The sequence below is a fragment of the Euprymna scolopes genome, chromosome 38 (assembly GCF_053919585.1).
Source record: "Euprymna scolopes isolate OS-2025 chromosome 38, ASM5391958v1, whole genome shotgun sequence".
In the NCBI taxonomy this organism is placed as follows: Eukaryota; Metazoa; Mollusca; class Cephalopoda; order Sepiida; family Sepiolidae; genus Euprymna; species Euprymna scolopes.
This window is the reverse complement of record NC_136519.1, coordinates 77,309,162-77,332,537: the sequence shown is the minus strand read 5'-3', so window position 1 is coordinate 77,332,537 and position 23,376 is coordinate 77,309,162. Positions and strand designations below refer to the sequence as shown.

At 34.3% G+C, this 23,376-nt stretch overlaps 1 protein-coding gene across 6 annotated transcripts in view; it reads right to left on the bottom strand.

The window, feature by feature from the left end:
• LOC145263202 (uncharacterized) overlaps window positions 1–21,642 on the bottom strand; it is a 420,826-nt gene extending 399,184 nt beyond the window's left edge. For 4 of the 6 annotated variants that reach the window (XR_013864490.1, XM_080120273.1, XM_080120272.1 and 1 more), the window contains exon 1: window positions 20,835–21,571. Coding sequence is in view for 4 of the 6 variants with exons in the window: in XM_080120273.1 (XP_079976399.1) it covers window positions 20,835–20,981 (147 nt within the window). In the remaining 2 variants the exon portion in view is untranslated. Of the gene's footprint in view, window positions 1–20,834 lie in introns of all 6 variants that reach the window. The other 2 variants (XR_013864489.1, XM_080120271.1) reach the window with 2 other exon arrangements.
• Window positions 21,643–23,376: the final 1,734 nt, after the last annotated feature.

Sequence of the window (23,376 nt, the reverse complement as noted above, 5' to 3'; positions counted from 1 at the left end):
CACAATACCTAGAACGATCACGGTGAACGTCACCCCCCCCCCTCCTCCTACCTCCAATCCAATGTCTGGATTACCATTTAAAATCCAAAGAGAAATTGTAAAATAATTACAAATTGGCGATTTCAACAATAGTAATATATATATATATATATATATATATATATATATATATATATATATATATATATGTCATCGACATACAGTCCTGTTTCGTTGTATCACAACTCATCAGTGCCGTTAGACTAGCATCTCTCCCAAGCTAAGGATTGAACTTAGAATCGTCGTGTTGATCGTCGGCAGTTCTCCCACTCGACCACAGAACTCGTCGGAATGTCTAAATGTGACATTCATTGGGTGGGTTTTGTACTATTATTTGGTTTAATTTTCTCTTTTTAAAAAATGCCCCCCCCCCCCAATGAATAAAAACGAGGGCAACAAATAAATATTGATGCAACAAAGGTTACTTTTCTACCTACAGCAGTTTTAGTTTTTTTTTTTGTTTTTTTTTTTTTGTTTTGTTTTGTTTTTCGTTGCCTACGGAGTCTGATAAACCCGACTAAATTAACATAACTTCGGATTTTACTCGATATGAACCTCCGATGTCGTATGATTAACAACTCAAAAATCGAAAATAAAACAAAAAAATATAGCTTAAAACAGTCACCAATCAGTTGGAAATTTAATTTCCAACTGATTTGTATGTTTTTATTATCTGTATTTTTGTTTAATTTTTTATTTTTGAGTTTTTATTTATCTACCTACCGAGACATAATATCAGGAAAATCAGATTCGAAATGAGCGCCCTAGACGAACAAAAAGTGCCTAGGTAGCCTTATCGGCATTCTTCGGTAGGAGCGCCTTAGGCGATTAGCAATAAACTAACCTCTTCTCAAAGGGTGAGAAAGTAAAGCCTAGAACAACTGCACTGGGCCATAGTTCAGATCGACAGAGAATAAGGTATCCTAAAAAAATGGCACAGACTCTGCTGGGAGTGCTGGTCTCATCTTGGTATGAACGAAGCCTGAAGGGTTTTTTTTTCTTTTTTTTTACACAGTGATCACCACTTATCAAGGCCCGGAAGCCACTCAGGGATAAGGGTTATTGCAAGTACATTACGTTAGTGTGGATATTTGATGAAGTGTTTAATTAAGGGGGTGGTTCATTAGGAATTTGTTAACATTGGACTTGAAGACATCCAAGTTGTAGTCCGGAGGGAAGCAGGCAGACGGAACAGAGTTCCACAGGCGTGCAGTTCCAAGAAAGAAGCTTTGTTCATGGAATCCGCGTTTTGATTTAGGCACAGCTATAGAGTGGGGGAAATTTTTCACAGTGGATTCAACTAGACGGGTGTTCTTCGTGAAAGATTGGCGAGGGGGGACCAGAGATTGGAGTTCAGACGAACACCTGCCATGAAAATAACGATAAAACAAGGATAGGCTCGCAACGTCTCTTCTGTGGGAGAGAGGTTGCAGGGTAGAGAAAAGGGCATCCCCCACTAAGCCACGAAGTCTATTTTGTACTCTGTCAAGGCATGATAGGCTGTTTTTGGCTGCTCCTGCCCAGATATGGCAACAGTATTCCATCCTTAGACGTACTTGGCTTTTATATAGATAGAGAATTGCATCAGTAGTGAGATATCTTCTGGAGCGGTAGAAGGATCCCACCATCTTTCCAGCGACCTTGGCAACAGACGTGTTCCATTTCAGATCAGGAGTAAAGGTCAAACCCAGAAGCTTGTCAAAACACGTGGCCTCACCCAGATGAGAGCCATCCATCACAATTGATGCCAGCTAGGGATCAGAGGGTTGATGATGTTAGGATAGGAGTTTGGTTTTGGATGCATTTAAAGGTAACCAGCCACATCTTCCCCCACTGAACCATGCGCTCGAGATCAGGAGAGAGAATCCGAGAGAACTTTGTCATTTACAGCCTTTGATGTGTTACCATAGATGGTCGTGTCATCAGCATAGATGTCAACCAATGATTTAAGTATGTGTTTAGGGAGGTCATTGATGTAGATCAGGAAGAGAGTTGGGCCCAGGATTGACCCCTGAGGGACTCCAGCATTTATATTGCAGGCCTCTGATTTTTGTCCATCTACCACTACTCTTATGAACCTATTGGAGAGAAAAGATTTAATGATTGAGAAAACATTTCCAGTTATACCGTAGCTGGAAATCTTGTGAAGTAGACCCTTATGCCATACCTTGTCGAAGGCCTTTGATATGTCAAGAGCAATTGCCCTAAAAAGGAAGCCTTTGTCAAGAGATTCACTAATCCTGTGGGATATAACCGTCAGCACATCTGCGGTAGATCTTGCTGAGCGGAAACCATATTGTGTGTCACTAAGAAGGTTATTCCTGCTGAGGTGGTTGACTATTTCTCTATTTAATATGGATTCCAGCAACTGATATCGACGTTTCATAGAGTAAAATCCGACATCATAATTAATCCGTCAAATTTACAAGTGTCCAAAGACAACAAAAATTAAAAATACAAATTAAAGCGCATTAAAATAAATTATTAAATAATAATAAATAAGCAGTTAAGTAGAAAAATAATTTTTATTATTTTGGTAACTTTTTTTTTTTTTTTTTTCACCATTTCTTTTTTTTTTAGAAATTCTAGACAATCACCGAAAATTCATATATTTCTTCCATCTTATAGCATATTCCTTCAGAGGCAAAAAATAAAGGGGTGGGGGACGTGTGTAACGTTAGTGTCTATTTGCCCCCACCCCCACCCCACCAAGGCAGAGTTAAACATAATAGGTTTTTAATGTGAAGGAAATCCAGTTCCTCAAAAAGAAAGCAGTATTTTGTATTCGGAGAAATATATATAAAGAAAATTCGACAGGGTAAAAAAAAAAAAAAAAAAAAAATCCAGTGAATCTTCACTGTGTCAATATAAAAATGCTCAATAATAAATAAAACCGTTTATGCGCATATAAAGCTTTCTATTTAAACAAGCATAATTTAGCTACACGTTTGCAGACATATTTCGGTCCATCACTTTTAGGAGCAACTAGACTCATAAATTTTTTTTAAAAAAACTACATGTCAAATATACCTGGTGAACCAAGTGCAAGAGAGATTCAAACAATTGCACTCAAAGGGACGATCTTAAAAAAAAAGATCTCTCGGTTAGAATATCTAAGTGGGTGAATATTTGGTATCTGGTAGGATGCACCATCCCCAGCTTAAAGAAACTGATAAAAAAATTTTAATTAAATCTAGGAATTGAGAAAAATTCGGCCCGAGGACATCCAGCTAATGTGTGGTGTTAGATTTTATCTCACTTGCATGAGAGTCGCTAAACAAGACAAAATACAACAAGGCCTACCTTAAAATTCAATACAAATTTTATTAGATCCTTGGTTGCAAAAAAGAATGCCCGTTTTGCCTTTGAAAAGAGATATTAACAACCTCGAAAAGTGATAATCTCATCTTCAACAGGAACTGGAAGCAGGTTCCTCTATTTTCGAAGATCTGAGTTTACAGCCGTTTGAAGGGGGTCGATATGATGCTTTCTGATGAAAAAGATTCAATTCTCGCATTGAGACGATATTACAGAAGTTCATAATGTTCATGTAAGGAAAGGTCCTTAATAACAGGTCGACAATTCAGACCTAAAAGTCTCAGGGAGACTTAAATAATAATTATAGAGCCTAATCATTTAGACTTAAAATAAAAATCTCAAGGAGACGAACAGGAAGAGGCGCACAATGATACTCATTCAGAGAGTTGGAGTTCCAGTCCTTCATCGTTGGTTGTATCTGTGGAACTAAAAAAGAGGCACGCATGCAAAAAGCCCACCAAGGCGAATCCCGCAGCAAGTACAATCAACCAATCTAATTGGTCCAAAACAAATACAATGGGAGGCATGATGTAATTGTCAAATTTCTAACAGTAGCAAGCAAACCTTATTATATATCTAAGTTAAAGAAAAACACCACAAACTTAACTCAAATGTGTGTTTTTTAATGCTGTGCTATGCATGGAGCTCTTCCCCCTAAGATCTCCTACAGAAATTGCTGTCCTTTACGGATTAACCCGCGTATATATAATGCACATATCTGGCACAGTTGGATAGGTGTTGTTCACACATGCATGGCAATCAGTCCAACAGTGACTGTGTTATCGTAGAGCTGAGATAAGGCTTTTAGCCTCATGACGTCAAGATTCCCAGGTCTTACCTTCTCTCTGTGAAGGGATTAATTTATTGCTAATCGCCTGGGGCGCCTTATAGCAGAGATTATCAACGGAGCTGCTCAGATACGTTTTGTAGACTGGTACAGTGGCTTTCCGAAAACTCGCCCAATTTTGTCCAATTTCCTGCAGGTAGTAGGTAAATAAATACACATACTACATACACACGTAGGCAACAATTAAAACTAAAAGCAAAATATTTAAATCAACATATGATTTATGATTTACAACAATTGGCCCTTTTTTTTTTTCTTAAAAAAAAAAAAAAAAAAAAAAAAAAAAAGATTGTTAATAGTAAAAAAAAAAAAAAAATTGTTAATAGTAAAAATAAAAGGTGGTCAAAATCACGTTTAATATGGAGAAAATACAGCTGCCCTCAAAGGGGCACACTGGGCCGAGTACAAAATAACCTGCTAAGCCCAATCTCTAGCAGATAGAGAAGCCTCAGGCGACAAGCAATTAAGCTATCCCCATGCTGAAGGAGAAAATAACCCCTGGGATAGCCGCCTCCCATGCCAGGTAATACCACTACATTGTAGAACATCAAATCGATTGGCCACACACGCAAACTACCTGGCAAATACACCCAGTGAACCAAGTGCAAAAGAGATAGAAGCAATTACATTTAAAGGGATGGTTAGAATTTTACAAATATCTCTCAGTTGGAATGTATGAGATCCGGTAGGATGCGCCATCCTCAACTAGATCAAAACAAGAAAATTGAGAGAGAAAAAGGGTGTTACTATAGCGTGATTCCTATTCTCTGTTCCTACCTCAATATGAGTGAAAAAAAAAAAAAAAAATTAATATTTCCTCCAACTTGGTCTTGTGGTTGAGGAAAATCCTTGCCGCAAATGTCATGGGCTAGTCATTTTAACTAACAATGTCCGTGGACAGAATGTGCAAGTCTGGAGGTGCAGAAAAAAAAAAAAAAAGGTTGCCAGTCAGTTCGAAAAGGGAACAAATTCTTCCATTATATCAATTTGAATCGAAGGTTCCACTGTAATTTAGAACTATGAAATTTTCGAGCTAGTTTACATGGGTAGCACCAAGATTCCAATGGAGGAAGTGCCAAAGCATACTGGTGGATCAACAAATACTGTGGTTGACTGTTTTAATTACTATTATATGAATTCCAATTAAGGAATAATATATATATATATATATATATATATATATATATGGTTTAATTACTGTCGGGAAGTATGCTCCGAGATCATATCTGTGACCAGGAGAGGTAAGATGAGGGGAAAAACAGACAACCGAAATACAAATAGATGAGGCCAGATTTGTAGGACGCCGGAAATACAACCGTGGCCGTCTTTTAGCTGGAGATGAACCTGCCGAAGAAAACATTGGAAATCCAGTGCAAATATCATCGGAACCATGGCACACGCGTTGTTGAGCCATGAGTTTTTGGACTTTTAAAAAAAAAAATTTTTTTATTCTATTACATTTTCACCCAAAACAAGGCAAATTGCCACTTTGGTGTAGGGGGCTACTATCAGGGGCAACAACTACTGGGGTACTATGTAGGGAGTTGGGCAGAAAGACATCGGTTCACATTACACTTGAACCTGCATGTCAGTACAGTTGGGGAAGCAGGGACCCGGAAGGGAATTCCAAAGTCTAGCGGCTCTGGGGAAGAAACTATTGGATTAGAAAGCTTTCTTACACCTAGGGATCTCTACTGTGAAGGGGTGGGATTTAGCTGCTTGTCGGGTTTGTCGGGGGTATTTTAGTCAAGGGGGTACAAGTTCTTGCAGTTCGTCAGAGCATTCACCGTTAAAGTACTTGTAAAACAGACAGAGGGATGCAACGTTTCATCGATGTGTTAGAGGCTGAAGCTTAGATGACAGTTCAGGACCTATCAGGTTAGCGACTCTCTTTTGAACCTTGTCCAGGAGCGAGAGACTAGTAGCAGATGCACCAGCCCAAATATGACAACAGTACTCCATACATGGGCGTATGGTGGCCTTATAGAGGTCAAGGTACCGATGTTAGGTATTTTTACATACACAAAGATGCAGCAACATTAATCTCTATCATTGAACGTGAAGTAGAAGCAGGTCCAACAATATGGTCAACGTCATCAAGCTGGGTACGATCACAAAATCGCCAATCACCAGGAACACTACGTAAATCCAATACAGGTGTACACACCCAACAAATTGAGAGGACTTGGTTAGAAAGCAAGACGAAGATTTTAAAGAAAAGGCGAGGAGTTTCACAGCATCTATTCCAGTCGCTCTTGGATGAGCACTGCTGGCGTATTTTTTTGAAAGGAGATCAAAATAACTTTGTAACAATCTTAATCGACATTAAACAAGTTTTGTTGATATTTTTTATTATTAAATTATTGCTTCAAGTTTGCAATATTGACGATCGAAGTTAATTCTGATTAAAGTTCGTTCTATGGATTTTTCAGTGTTTTTTTTTTTATAGAATAGAATATTGTTAAGAATTACGTTTTTCTTATCCTTCTTTGGTAAGAATAACCTTAGATCTGAAAAATAGGGTAAGAACCACGGTATAGTAGCACGAAATATGTGTGTGTGTGTGTGTGTGTAAAATTTATCACTAGCACTGGTGTTCGCTCAGAGATGTACTAGGTGTGTCAGAAATTTCGTGAAAAATATTGAATAATTCCACCCCCGTCTTTCTGAGCTTATAACTCCTCGAAAAATGTAATTCAAGCCCTAATATTTTTTTTTCAATTAAAGGAGCAAAGACCAAGGTTTCATTAAAAAAGTTTTAAAAGGTTTTAAACTTCGGACTTTACAGGTAAATTTCTAAAAAACACTACTTTTTTTTGGTTTTAAATTTGAATATATTTATTGATCTTTTATCTTCAATTTGTGATATATAACACTTTGGTGAGTAAATTATTTACTTTTTAATAGACATTTCAAAATGGGAGGCGTGAAATCATTCGACCCCCCTGTCTTTCCAAGCTTATAACTACTCGAAAAATGTAATTCAAGCCCTAATTTTTTTTTTTCAATTAAAGGGCCAAGGTTTCATTAAACAACAACAAAAAAAGAAACAAACAAATAACGTGGTTTAAAAAAAAAAAAAAAAGGTTTTAAACTTCGAACTTTACAGGTAAATTTCTAAAAAACACTACTTTTTTTGTTTTAAATTTGAATATATTATTTGACATTTTCTCTTCAATTTGTGATATATAAAACTTTGGTGAGTAAATTAATTATTTACTTTTTAATAGACACTTGAAAATGGAGGGGGCGTGAAATTAAAAAAAAAAACGTTTGTCTAAAATATTATATTCGGTTTATTGGAAAGAGCATAAAATTTCACATTGACCCTGAAAATATCATAAAAATAGAATCGATAGAAAAATTGATAGATTTTTAAAGTTTAAAAATTGAAAAATATTGAGTTCGTAAAATTCATTACTGTTTTTTAAAAATAAAAAAAAATATTTCTATTACTTTTAAAACAACTTTAATAGTTTATTTTGGAAGTATAATCCATAAAGAAAATAAACAGCCCACTTTTAACAGAAATTACGACTTTTTTATATTTTATTCGCAGTTTCGTGTTAGGGGTGTTAAAAATTCCTACAAAAATTCTGATACACCTAGAGATGTACCATTTTGCGTTGTATTCTGCAGTCCTGAACGTGTTGCCTCAGCACTATGTGAATAAACATGTATCACGGTCACATTTTCGAAATTCTGTATTGGCCAACTATCGTGATGTTCCTAAGTTTTATGCATTCCCTAATTAGTTTAGTAGCCTCTGTCTATTGCTAACGGTTAAATAATAAATAAATAAAAATAAGTGTGTGTGTGGAGGGGGGACACTTCTAAACATATATACTCATACTTTTGATCTGTAGGCTTGAAATTTGGTATATATGGTATTCAGACATGTGGAAAATTTTAATCGCTTTTCATCCATAAAAAAAAAAAAAAAAAGGCTAAGGGGTAAAAATTGAAAAATTGGTACTTAGAGGGAATCGGATTTTTATCCGTTTGTCAACTGTTTCATGACTGCGCATGCGCGAATCGTTCACATATTAATAAGTAGGTTTGAAAACACTTTAAAGACCGTGTAAAGCTGGTTTAATGGTTATCATACTTAACTCACTATCTTTAGGCTTTGGTTTCGATCTCAGCTTGAATATTTTTTTTTTTTTTACTTACAAATGAACTGTTTAGAACAAAAACAATATTCGCATTCACAGGTCTCAGTTTCTTGCCTTTTTTTTTTTTTTTTTTACTTCATTTTTTATGTTACGCTTAATTTTTTTACACTTCATTTTTTATGTTACGCTTAATTTTTTTACACTTCATTTTTTATGTTACGCTTAATCTTGGACAACGTCGTGTACATTTAGTATATTATATATAAGTGTGGACCTTGCTTGCATCGTCTTCGACGATCGGGTGATTCCATTTATTATATATTAGGTTTAATATATCGATAGAGAATTGTCTATAATAATAAATACGTAATCTGCATGAATTAAAATATCATATTTAAGCGTATCTTGTGCCCGGGCAATTCCAGGCAGCATGCATGCTAGTATATATTTATATAACTCATTTAATACGTGGATACATAAGATCCAAAAATTCAGATTGAAACAAAAATAAGAAATTGCCCCAGTCGATAAGGTTTTCTCCTCTCGTCCCAACCAATCCAGAGTACCCCTTCTGTTGATGCGCTAACTATCCCCACAGTGTAGAGGGGCAGGTAAACAATGACAATAAACATATTTCAGAAATATTCATGTAAAAAAACGTTTAACGTTTAGAAACGAGGAGGTCCAACAAAACCAATCCAAGCCTACCATTAAAAATAAGCCCATATTAACAAAAGAAAAAAAAAATGACTCATCGCAACCCTAACCCCCCACCCCACCCCCACCTTTCTTTTGTGATCACTGATGATTAATTTGATTAATATAAAACCCGTATTATTATAGATAACACATGAAGGACACCTAATAAAGGCCAAGTTACGTCGGTCGTGACCAAGGAGAGTTTTTATGGACAATCTACAGGCAAATAGGGAGACAATATCGACGCCGAGAGAGTTTTAATTTGAGTAATTGTTAGATGAAAGGAGAGTCCAGCAGGCGGGCATTAAATAATTGTTTAATTTCATTTTTAAGTTTCCCTAAAAAAAAAAATTGTACTTTTTTAAAAATCAATGAAAATATGGGAAATATGAATAATTTACAAAAAGATATTTTTTAAATAAATGAATTTGAGTAATTTTATACAATAATAGTAGCAATCCATTCGAGAAAACCTGCGTTTATCTTTTTTTCTTTACAAAGGCATCACTACTTATCAAGGCCAAGAGGTCACTCGAGGATAAGGGTTAAAGAGCGTATAGTAGACAAATTGGACAATATAGTAATCGTTAGTAATGGAAATTCGGTAAATTTGTTAACTTATATGGAACGGCTCATCAAAAACTTGTTCATGTTAGACTTGAAGACAACCATATTGTAGTCAGCTGGAAAGCAGGAAAACGGAAGACAATTCCACAGGCGTGCAGTTCTAAGAGAGAAGCTTTGCTTATGGAATCTACGTTTAGGTTTAGGCACAGATAAAGAAATTAGCGATAGTGTTTTCTGCTAGACGGGTGTTTCTTGTGAAAGTTTGGCGAGGAGGGACCATAGATTGAAGCTCAGTCGAGCACTTGTCATGAAAATAACGATAAAGGAGAGACAAACTCGCAACATCTCTTCTGTGAGAAAGAGGTTGCAGGGAAGAGAAAAGGACATCTCTTACGAGGCTACAAAGTCTATTTTGAACAAGGCAGGATAAGTCCTTTCTAGCAGCTCCTGCCCAGATATGGCAACAGTACTCCATCCTTGAAGGTGTGTTTTTTTTTTTTTTACCCTTAGGCCCCAATTAGACCATTCTTGTAATGATTTTGTCTTGATTGCGGTGTGATGCTGATCATGTGCAGTTCTAGGAGGTCCACTCTCCCAGGCTTTGCTTTCTCTTTCAGAAAGGATTAGTTTAATGCTCATCACTTCAGGCACCCTTACCGAGGGAAGGTCGACAGGGCTTCCCAGGCACTTTTTACAAGCCAGAGTGCTCCTCCTCGGGGGCGCTGACTTTTCAATCTCACTTTCCGACCTTGATTCATAGTTCTTGCAGAGACCGAACTAAATACACCCCCCACACCATATTGCCACCAGAAAAAAGATTTAATTTTTTTTCAGTTCTTATTGTAGCGAAATTCGAAAACTGAAATATTGAATTTCAAGTGAAAGTAACGCTATCAACTGATTTGCCAGGTTCCTCTTTACAATGCCTCCCCACAGTACAGAGTTAGACACCAGGGTAGTTTTTTAACGTGGAGAAAGGTAACAGAAATTTTAAATTGTCTCAGTCGTGAAAGATTCCTCCTCTATCGAGAGAGAATAAGAAATTGAAGTGCAGCATTTGAAGAATAGATACCACACTTTGATCTTGGCCTGAAAGCCAAAAACGTCTGTCCTGTTACAGTGAGGAACAGATCCCAAAATCACGAAAAACGATAAGGTACAAAATTAATTATTAATGAAAACAGTTTTCAAAGAAAATTAGCGAAAATTGAGTTTTGCAAGAAAAAAAAAAATAGAGAGTTCAAATCGTAACAAAAGGAAGTAAATATTTTCTGAAAACTGAAAATCTTTGCCCAATTTAGCAAAACTTTATTTTTGCTAATTGTCTTCAAAAACTGTTATCAATAATTTTCTACCTGATCGTTTTTTGTAAATTTTGCATATTTTCATCACTTGCGACATGACAATTAAGTAGATAACATTGGTTTTACTTGAAATTCTCTCTACTCTGTGTGCAATTTCACCTTAATGGCCAAAAAATAACTCAAGAACTACTTCAGAATAAAATTCACTTTGCCAACAAAAGAATCACCTAGTTCTTGACCACAGAACAGGTATCCATCTATAATATAAATCTCACCTGTCTGTTTAAATGTATGTATGTTTGTACGTACGTACGTATGTATGTTTGTACATATGTATGTATGTTTGTACATCTCGCAAAAACTTTCGACAGATGCGAGGAATTTTCACGAGATCGGTATCATTTTGAAGCTCAACCCTTTGGATGACAAATATCGAAAAATTGGCCGTAGACATTAATTCCTTCACCCTCAAATGGGCACTTTTGTACAGAGAGGATGGAGGTCGCTTTTTTCGTCTATATTTTCGAAAATCATCGCGTCTTTTTGATTGTCTAGCTTTAATTTAAACCTACATCACTTCCGGTTTGGTGATGAATGCAACAGTAAACACGTCACTTTTTTTTTTTTTTCACTTTCTTTTCCTACTTCGCGGTACGGCTTCGAGCCTGCTTACTACTCTTTTTGTGCTCGCAATTATCCTTTTTTTCCTTAACCAACACCCTTACACACACCTCCATTTTCTTTTCCGCCTTCGCGTCACGAGTTCGAGCTTGCCTAACTGCCTATTACAACTTTTTTTTTTTTTGCTCAACACACACCTACAAACACGCGGACAACGCTGGGCACCCAGGCTAGTCTATTATATATTTCCAAAATGGTCTAAAAAAATCGTAAATACTAGTATCTTTCTCGTATTGCCAACTAATTTGTTATCGTTGCCCTGGACTTAGGGTTAGTGTTGGCGTACTAAAGGACATGTTTTAAGGGCACAAATGAACCATGACATTTGACATTGGTCTATAAACTTTAATTTTAGTTAGAAAGTACTTTACATCCGTCGATTTAAAGACTTTAAAATCACTTTCAACAATATTTTTTATGTTTAAGCATCTTTCGAACTGATATAAATTACTGCACAATAAAAAATAAGAATGATTTTCGTTTTAATTTATTTCGAATTAAGTAAAAACGCCATTTTTTTTTTTTACTTGATTACTAAATTTAAAAAGTTGGGGGTTTTTTTTCATAGTATTTTCAAGTTAAATTCAGTTTTTATAGTATTTTTGTTTATTAAATTGTTAGTTAATCTGCTAGAATAGCTTTTTAAATTTAGTAATCAAGTATAAAAAAAAAAATGGAATTTTTACTTGATTAAATAATTTGAAATGATTTTAATTTAATTATTTTTATTGTGCAATAATTTATATCAGTTTGAAATATGTTAATTAAAAAAAAAAATCTTTAATGACTGTTTTAGTAGAAAAAAGGACATTCATGAAGCACAAATATCAGCTGATGAAGAATGTAACCAAAGACGGACGGAACTTTATTCTAACCCTACTTTTTCTCTAATTAAACCTGTAACAACGACAATAGTGTTTCAATAATATTTATTTTATAAGTTCGTATCATTAAAGCTAAGTAAAGTAAACATTGCGTTTGTAAACATTCCACAAATTTCCATTCTTTGTTAGAACAGCGGCACGGTAAAAGAAAAACATTCGTCTTTTTTGTTTGTTTGTTTGTTTTTTTTCCTTACCGAAACCGAAAAACTTTTATTTGAATCGGAAATTATTTTCCCTAGAACAGTTTAGTTAAGACTTGAAAATTACTTGACGTTTTTACAAGCGGTGCCTTCATACCGAAAGATTCAGTCCCTAGGCCAAGATAATGGCTATAAAATCACAAGGCCCTAATTGCACTGACAATTAAGTGTGCTAGTGCATATTGAGATCAATGCGTGTGTTAGCAACGATATGAAACCTGAATTAGTAATTACGTCTACTTGATAAAATAAAGACACGTTAACCAAATGAATAATTGTTCCTATTTACTTGCCTCCCCACGAGGGCAGATTTAGACACAAGGTCGATTTTTAATGTGGAGAAAATCCAGCTCCTCAAAAAAGGGAACTCTGGATAGGAACAAAAAGAAAAAAAATTCTGTCAAAGGATTTATCCTCCACTGACTGAGGACAGAAAAAGTGAAGTGTAGCATCAGAACAGATACTACACTGTGATCTTGGCCTTCAGTGGAACTTGGTTAAACTAATATAAAGGGAAAATATAGCTTTCAACTCCAAAAGAGCCACTAAGTTCAAAAGGAAGTGATAGCTCAAAGCAGGTGAAGGGGTGGAATTTTGCGAATCGGGCATTTTGTTAATAAAAAAGATTGTTTTAAATTATCAGAGTGAAAACTTATTTCTTATCAAAGAAAATTCTGTTTTTGAAGAATTTAAACACCGTCTAATATGTTGAACGGTCCGATAAAATATGACCATATAGTACCTCCTCTACATAAATAAACATCGCAGAGCATGTTTGAGCAAAAATAAATAAATAAATAAAAAATCAGGAGGAAAAGTAGAAAGAAAAGAGTGAATATTACCTTACGTTCCAACAGAACACCGACCACTCTAATTTGTTTTGTTATGTGTATTCGAGGTCGCTGACAACGAATCTGATAATCAAACCTGTCGCAAATTTACCATTTGCATGGTATGAACCCCTAAACCCATGGACTATTTTACGCCATTTCACCGCCTCCAGTAGTGTTTTCTTACATGATGCGTTCGCGTGCGCACGCGCGCAGTGAAGTGACTTATCACATTGCGCAGGAATCTTTAGCGGACATTTGAAATAAAATTAAACAAAAAAAATGTGGTTCATTTTTTTTTGTGTGTGTGTGTGTGTTACGTAGTTTTTAATGCTTTTTAATTGATCTTCAAGTTTTCACGAGTTTACAAAAACATTGTTTTCCGTTCTTTTTTTGGGGAGGGGGGTATTCAATCATAGACCTTGCGCAGTTTAACAGGTGCTTCTGCAGTTTACCTAACAGTTTTTTCCGTAAGTAACGCGCCGACATTTACCGAATAGAATACCGTTTAACATTTCACAAAAATTTTGTTTACATCGGGGAGGAGCGATGGAGGGCGTGGCGACCGAGTGTAATGGAACAAAATAGTCCTAGAGTCCAGGGGGTTCATACCATGCAAACGGTAAATTTGCGACGGTTTAATTATCAGATTCGTTGTTAGTGACCTCGAAGACCTTAAAAAATAAATAAATAAATAAATAAATTAAAAATAAAAAAAAAATAAAATCAGCGAAGTGAGTTCCGTTGAGTCCAAGACCTGTCTCGGAATGAACTCTTAAAAATCCATAAAATGACAAACCTTCCGAAAAAGACCGAATTCGAAAACTTCCCTGATGAAACCCGTTCGAACCGATAAAAGACGAATCTGACTATCGAAAGAGAAAACAACAAAAAAGGAAAGAGTTAAAATAAAACAAACCCCATCTAGGCCCTTGGAAACCCACCCCACCACCAGTTGACGATTTTGTAATATATTGTTTTCCTGTTAATTTTTTATTTTTTTTATTTTTTTTAATGTCAACAGTTTTGATAAAGTGTCGCTGTACGACGGCTGACATAAACCGTAACGACCCTGGTGTCTAACTGTCCCGTGGGGAGGCATTGTAAAGCTACAATTTTTACGGAAAACAAACTTGTATATGCTATTCCTTTTCTCTTTTTAAACACTTAACTTTCCTGCCTGATGCCAGAAGAACGACATATCAACCCGTTTGAGAGAAATTTCACCTCCGAAAATAAATAAATAAATAAATAAAAAACCTCTTGTGTACAATTGTAAAGAAAGAAAGAAAGACTACGGTTTATGATACCACATCCACTTAGTGGGTTCGTATACACTAGACGATTGATCACTTTTTTTTTTTTTTTTAAAGAATTCTTACTTCGGTAAAACTTGCGGAGAATGCTCTGTTTTACTGTTGTTATAAAAATTTAATTCGGTTTTAAATTCGGTACATTTTTTACAATACGTAACTCATCATTGATATTCGACATGTCAACTTTACTACGTTTTGGGGTATGCTGACAAGGTTGGGAGTGCCTATTCCGAAAGCCGTTCTTAACATGGTGACGTTGAGGTATATTCTGAAAGTCGTTCTTAACATTGGGAGGTTGGAAGTGTCTATTCCGAAGGCCGTTCTTAAGGTGTGAAGGTTGGAGGGGGGGGTTCATTCGTTGTACCTATTTACTATGCCTCCCCACGGGACAGAGTTAGACACCTGGGTCGTTTTTTAACGTGGAGAAAAGGTACAAAAATTAAAAATTGTCTCAGTCGTGAAGGATTTCTCCTCCACCGAAAGAGCGGTTCATTCGTTGTAAGTATACCCGAAAACCTATAAAAATCGACATTTCCAATGTGAACAGAGAGTTGGACTTGTGTAAAAAAAAATACTAAAAAGGTATACCAAATTGACTTTTTTCGTTTAAAAATTAAATTATTTCGTTTTTGTTAATAAAATGTTAAAATTTTTTAGTGTTTTTGTTTAATGTAACATGTTTATTCAGCTCGAAAAATAGTGTTTACCGATGTATTGGAAAATTAAAAATGGTGCCGGACTCTCTGTAGAACACGGTATTTTGGAAAAATTAAAAATAAAAAACTATACAAAATACTGTTAAAACCCCATCGAATATATGTCAGTCTATGTCACAGTAACATAATGAGCGAGTTTCTAACAGTAAGAGCAAAAGAACGTATATAAAAAAAAACGTAACGTCTTTGCTGTTACGTCCATCGCCAAACCGGAAGTTACCAAGGTTTAAATTAATGCTAGTAAATCGATAAGAGGGGAGGACTTTCGAAAAGATCGGCGAAAAAAGCGACCCCTCCCTGTAGAAAAGTGCCCAGTTGAGGGTGAAGGAAGTGATGTTTTTGGTCAATTTTTCGATATTTATCGTCCGAAAGATGGAGCTTTTAAATGACACCGATCTCGCGAAAATCCGTCGCCTCTGTCAAAAGTTTTAGGCTGACAGATAGACATGCATACATACATTTAAACAAACAGGTGAAATTTATATTATAGATGGTACTTCTGTATTTATGAACCCACGATTTCCGCAAAATTAATTGGGTGTGCCCGGCAAATAACGGGAATAACCTGAAACGGCCGTGTGAGCCTTCTATAATATAAAAGGCAAAAATATTACAAGAAGCACAAATTTTTACACCTCATCTCTACCCATGTTAAGAACGGCGATAACCACGGAAATTCAAAATGGCGCCAGACACTCTCTTTAACATGGTAAGTTTGGGAAAAGGTGTTATAAATAATAAACTAGACAAAATACTATTTAAAAAAAACACCGAATATATGTCAACTTATGTCACGGTAACAATCGAGCGAATTTCTAACAGTAACTAGTTTATTATTTACACCCTCTTTTCCTGAACTTACCGTGTTAAAGAGAGTCAGGCGCCATTTTGAGTTTTCCAATACATCGGTAAACACTGTATGGTTTTCGAGCTGAATAAACATGTTACATTGAATAAAAACACGAAAAATATATCCAGTTTGGTAGAAAAGTAACTTATATTCCCTTTGATAACATTTATTTGTTGTATATTTGTTTTTTTTTACAACTTTTTCGAATCTATGTGTACAGTAATACAAACCCAATTAATCTTTGTTATAATTTTGTTAGGTTTTAAGATTTACAGAGTTTAATGATTAATAATATTATAAACATTTGTATATTAAATATGAAATAAGGTTTTAATGAATGTTCATTTGCTTACCTACGGGATTCCATATTTTGTTCGGTAAAAAGAAACAAACAAAATATGATGGGGGGGCTACAAAACGCTTAATATTGTGCAATAATATTTTCAAATTGGTTTTAATCTGGCGATAAAATAGCTGACAAGAGTAATGTTTATATTAAAACTTAATATTTAAAAAAAAAAAATTAAAACACAATTAAAAATCTATGTTGTAACGGAAATTGAAATAATGGAATTTTAATCGTTTTTATCTTTTAAAAATTAATTAATGTTTACGAAGTTTCTTTTTCTTGGCAATTAAACTGATTATAGTCTATATTAATTAGAAAAAACGCTATTTAAAAAACAAAAAATCATTTTTTTAATTGTAACTTCAAGGTAAATTTTTGTTCAATATGTGTATTTAAATTTTTTTTAAATAAATACTTTTCACTTATTTGAACTATTGTTTCATAATAAATAGAAATTGCGATAGATTTAAATATATTTTCATCGAATTTCGAAAAAAATATGGGGGGGGCACGCACTAAAAAATATTTCCCCTCATATTTTACGGAAACTGCATTTTATATGTAATTTCATTCTAAAATGGATAAGTATCGAAAATTTCACGAAAATCTGACCATTAGTTGATTTTTGCTAGATTTATTAAATACGGATATGTTTTCGTGTTCGGAATGTCAAAACTACATGGGAACGTTATTTTAAAGCGCCAATTATGTAAACAACGATGTTTCGTCTCGCAATTTCATTATTTTCGTTCGATGAAAATATTTTTTTAAATTATTACTGGTTTATTTTGCCCTTCCTTTAAAATGGTACAAAAGTTATACTGATAATATTAATTTATAATAAAGTTACATCGTGTTACATATAGGGTGGGCTGGGTGGGGGTCATTATATGGTGACTTTTGGCAGTATCTAATGTAACGATAACATATATTGGGTAAATTTCTAACAGTATTTTGCATAGTTTTTAGTTTGAACCCATTTTCCCAAACTTAACGTATGATTTTCGAACCGAATAAATATTTTCGTGCTAATGCAGAGTGATCCGCTCCGCGCTATTTTTTAAATCGTATTTCCACATTTAATTAAAGTTTTTTTTTTTTATTCAATTGCAAGGTTAAAGTACAGAATAGGTACATAACACCCTCCCCATGTTAAGAATGGCTTTTTAAATAACGTTATTATTTCAGCACGGATCACTCTACATGATGAGTACCAATATTTGATAACATTTGTTTTTTTTTGTTTTTTAGGGGGGGGTGACAACTTTTTTTTTAATCTATGTGTATCCGTGCTGAAATAACATTATTTAAAAAGCTATTCTTAACATGGGGAGGGTGTTTTATACTTATTCTATACTTTAACCTTACAATTGAATTAAAAAACTTTAAACTTTGAAATACAATTTAAAAAATAGACGGATCAGTAAGTGCACTACTGCAGTAGTACTACTGCAACTGCACTAGCACCGTGTATAATAAAACAAACCTACGCGCTATTTTTTTTTTTTTTTTTTTTAAATAGTATTTATTTTTTATTAAATTGTAAGGTTAAAGTACGGAATAGTTACAAAACACCCTCAGGTGTTAAGAATGGCTTTCTAAATAACGTTATTTAAATAACGTTACTCCAGCACGATAATATATGTACAAAAAAAAAAAAAAAAAAAAAAGGTAGAATTACTTACTTCGTGACCCTTCGAAATTTGAAAGCTTTTAAACTGATTTTAAAATTAGCAAGTCTTCATATATTAAAAGATCGGGTACTAGTGCACTTATTGATCCGTGCTGAAATAATGTTATTTAAAAAGCCATTCTTAACATGGGGAGGGTGTTTTGTACCTATTCTCTATTCAATTGAATAATAAAAAAAAAAATTAAAAAAAAAAAAAAAAAACATATACAACTTTAATTAAACTTGGAAATACGATTTAAAAAATAGCGCGGATCAGTCACTAGCACCAAAGATCGAAAGTGTTAAAGTGTTGAAGTATTAAAAAAAAAAAAAAAACGGTGCCGTCCGTGCACTTATTGATCCGCGTTATTTTTTATTTTTTTTTTTTTTAATAGCATTTAAGTTTAAAGTTTTATTTTTTATTAAATTGTAAGGTTAAATTACAGAATAGATGCAAAACAAAACACCCTCCCCATGATAAAAATGGTTTTCTAAATAATATTTCAGCACTGATCAATAAATGCGCTAGTATCAAATAAACTCCCGGATAACATCAGGTATAAGCACATCAGGTTTTATACAGGTGGTTACTGGTTACGCATTGTTTTTTTTTGGGGGGGGGGTATAAAAGTCACTAAAAATCGGCTGATCTAAGGATTTCGTCAAAATAATTAAACAGTTTCAGTTTAAAATACTAAAATATGGTTTGAAAAAAAAAAAAAATGAAATTTAAGCTTGTTAAAGCTTTCATAAATATCAAGTTGTGCTTAGTTGAAGGTATTTTCTACGGAAGCACACACGCGCCATAATTTATATAATTTAAAAAGATGTTATAATATATGTATGTGTGTGTGTTGGCACAATTTACAATTTCCACAAAAACAGTCTAGTATATATATTAAAAAAAAAAAGTTAGATTCTGATTAGGTTTTTATCAGAAAAAAAAGAGGTTCAGATGATAAAATAATAATAAAAAAAAAAAAACTTGCAAAAATATCAAATTTATCAAATTAAAAATAAACTAAACCAATACTTCGTCATTGATAAGAGTTATTATATATATCTTTGTACATACAAATATTTTTTCGTGGAAACGTATAACAAAAAAGTTCAATTGTTTAACGAAGTTTCACTTTTACGTTTTATTCAGGATACGGTTTTTGTTTTTAAGAGGATTTTCTAGTTAAATTCAGTTTTTAGTGTATATTTTGTTTATTAAATGGTTAGGTGAAAGTACAAAATAGTAAAAAAAAAAAAAAAAAAATTTTTAAACAGTACTAAAAACCCTTCTCCCTTGTTAAGGTGTTTCTACATAACATTATTTCAGCACGCTCCGTATTCTGCATAAATACCAAAAAAAAAAAAAAAAGAAAAAAACTTAGCTTTATTTGTATAATTTGAAAATCTGTAATGTCAATTAAACTCTACTTACAATATTTTATTATTGTTTATTTTGGTGCTTGTACAAAGGCGGCAGATCAAACAAGGAAAATAAATCGTAAAACAGTTTTTTTTTTTTTTTCTAATTGTTGGGTGAATGTACAGAATAGTTACAAAAAAAAAACACCCATGTTAAGAATGGCTTTCTAAATAACATTTCAGCGCGGTACAAAAGGTGCATAAGTACCAATTTAGTTAAACATAAAAAACAGGGTAAAACTATACAAACACCGTGACAGCGAATTAACCCTAACCCTAAACCCTAACCCTAACGCTGTCACGGTGTTTGTATAATAATACCAAAAACACTACTTTAAGTTAAAATTTGCAGTTCTTTTTCGTAAATTTATTAAATATTTTTGGAATAAAAATTTAAATAACAAAACAATAAAATTGAAAGTAAAAAAAAAAAAAAATGCGTTCTAAAATAAGCAATCTGACTTATGTCCCTTGTTTCTGAAATCTTATTTTTAAAAATCGATCTGTCGCCTTTCTTTATTTTTATGGTACTTATGCAGAGAAGGCACAGTGCTGAAATAATATTTAGAAAACTATTTTTACCATGGGAAGGGTGTTTTGTAACTATTCTTTATTTTCATCTAACAATTAATAAACAAAGCTATCGTAAAACTTGAATTTAACTGGAAAATACAATTTATTAAAAAAAAAAAAAAATAGCACAGTAGACAGTACCTTTTCTGCATAAGTGCTTTTGTGTGCACTTGTGCAGTGTGCACACCGTGCTGAAATAATAACGTCATAATTTTGAAAGCCATTCTTAACATGAAAAGGGGGGGTGTTTTGTAACTATTCTGTTCTTCCACCTAACAATTTAATAAAAAGATATTGTGAAGCTTGAATTTAACCTGAAAAAAAATAAATTTTTAAAAATTAAAAATAACGCGGTGGCCAAAGTGCACAGCCCCCCCTTTTTTTTTTTTTTTTTTTTTTTTTTTTTTAAATTGCTAACGGAATAATTTAAATTACAAAATAGTTTTGTTACTTACATTAATTTCAACAGTATAATCAGTTCCATCCAAAAGGATCACGGTACAAGTTAAATTATTTTTTTTCTTGCCGGGTGCTGCTGAACCTGATTCCGGACTTCGGGGCAGCCTCCTGCGCCCAGTTAAAAGCCGAATAAGGGCCGACATTTGAGAAGGTTTAAAATCTTTCCTTTTATTTTTTTAGTTTTATTATTTAAAATGCCTTCCTTTCAGGAGAAAAAAATAAATAAGGTTTCCTTTAAAAACAAATCCTTTTTTCCCCCCACACACAATTGTTGCGAGCGTAAACCAACAGTTGCTTGTCCAGGCTGAAGAAGTCGAGATTTACGGGTAACGATTGAGAATATAATCCATTTTTGCCAGGACTCGCCCTCTTCCTGTTCACGATATCAGAACATTAAATGATTGTTGCGCCTTGCTGCCAGGCGAAACGGGGGTTTTTCGAGATAAAAAAAATCCAACGGTTACACAATCTAAGGGTTGCAGGATAAACAATTCGTGCATGCACACACGCAGTCCGCCGAACGACTGGTGCCTACAAAGAGCACTGTTAGATGTTTTAGAGAGAGAAGTGCGTAAAGAGAGGGAGAGAAAGACAGAAGCATAGAGTTCGTCATCAAATCTCCGAGACGGCGGTGGGGGAGAAAAGGAAAATAAGAGGATAGACAAAACCTGACCTAGACAGGTGGTGTGCGCACAGTGTGAAACGCTACAAAAAAAAAAAAAAAAAAAAAAAAAAAACTACGGATAGCCGTACGTGCCGTAAAACACTTCCTTGCTTATAGTCAGTGTCCGTACGTTACGTCCCAGTTGTTGTTCCTATTTTTGGTACTTGTACAGTTTAATCAAGACATTAAAAAAAAAAAAAATGAAAATATCGAAAAAAAAAAAAAAAAAGTTATATTGTACGTATCCGTTATGGAATGAAGTCCTCTGAAAAAAAAAATTCACTTAATGTAATCTAGTATTTTTATTTTATTTTATTTTATTTTTACAGCGAAATAACAATTGGTTATCATACGGATCAAAAGGTAGTCATGTTTCGACTTTTAGAAAGAAAAGCTAGCATTCAGGATAGGGAGAGGGGTGTCGGTGCTTTAGACGGAATTATCTCCCCGTGGCATGTTCTAAAAATCCAAACATGGCTGCATCCAGCCCGCTATCATAAAAATATGTTTTTCCGTTGTAAAAAATAATTTTAAAAAAAAAAAAAATACTCGATCAAAATTAAGTGAATTTTTTTTTTTTCGGGGAAGTTCAGTTCGACACGGATACATACAATATAATTTTCTTTTTCAATATTTTCATTTTTTAATGTCTTAAAACTGTGATTAAACTGTACAAGTGCCCCTATTTTTAATTTTTTTTTTTTTTTTTTACACAGGGTCACCACATATTAAGGCTCGGAGGCTACTCGAAAATAAGGGTTAATTTTTAATTTTTTTTTCTTTTTACATAGACAGACCACTTATCAAGGCCAAGAGGTCACTCGAGGATAAGGGTTAAAGAGTGTACAGTAGAAATTGGACAATGTACTAATTGTTAGTAATGGAAATTGGGTAAATTTGTTAACTTATATGGAACGGCTCATCAAAAGCTTGTTTATGTTAGACTTGAAGACAATCATATTGTAGTCAGCTGGAAAGCAGGAAAACGGAAGACAATCCTATAGGCGTGCAGTTCTAAGAGAGAAGCTTTGCTCATGGAATCTACGTTTAGGTTTAGGCACAGATAAAGAGTGGGGGAAATTAGTGATAGTGTTTTCTGCTAGACGGGTGATTCTTGTGAAAGTTTGGCAAGGGGGGACCATAGATTGGAGCTCAGCCGAGCACTTGCCATGAAAATAACGATAAAGCAAAGATAAACTCGCAACATCTCTTCTGTGGGAAAGAGGTTGCAGGGAAGAGAAAAGGACATCCTCCACTAAGCCACAAAGTCTATTTTGGACTGTATCGAGGCAGGATAAGTCCTTTCTAGCAGCTCCTGCCCAGATGTGGCAACAGTACTCCAGCCTAGGACGTACCTGGCTCTTATATAGATAGAGAATTGCATCAGCAGTGAGATATCTACTGGATCGAGAAAAGGATCCCTCCATTTTTCCAACGTCCTTGGCAACGGATTTAATGTATGTGTCCCATTTAAGATCAGGAGTAAAGGTCAAGCCCAGAAGTTTGTCAAAACATGAGGCCTCCCCAAGACGAGAGCCATTCATTTCAATTGATGCCAGATGTGGATCAGAATGTTGATGATGTAAAGATAAAAGCTTGGTTGTAGATGCATGAAAAGTAACAAGCCACCTCTTTCTCCATTGTACCATTTGCTCAAGATCAGAGGAGAGAGAATCAGAGAGAACTTGGTCGTTTACAGTCTTAGATGTGCTACCATAGATAGTAGTGTCATCAGCATAGATGTCTACGAATGATGTAAGGATGTGATTTGGAAGATCATTAATGTAAATCAGGAAGAGAGTTGATCCCAGGTGGACCCTTGATGAACTCCAGCATTAATACTGAGAGCTTCTGATTTCTGCCCATCAACTCCT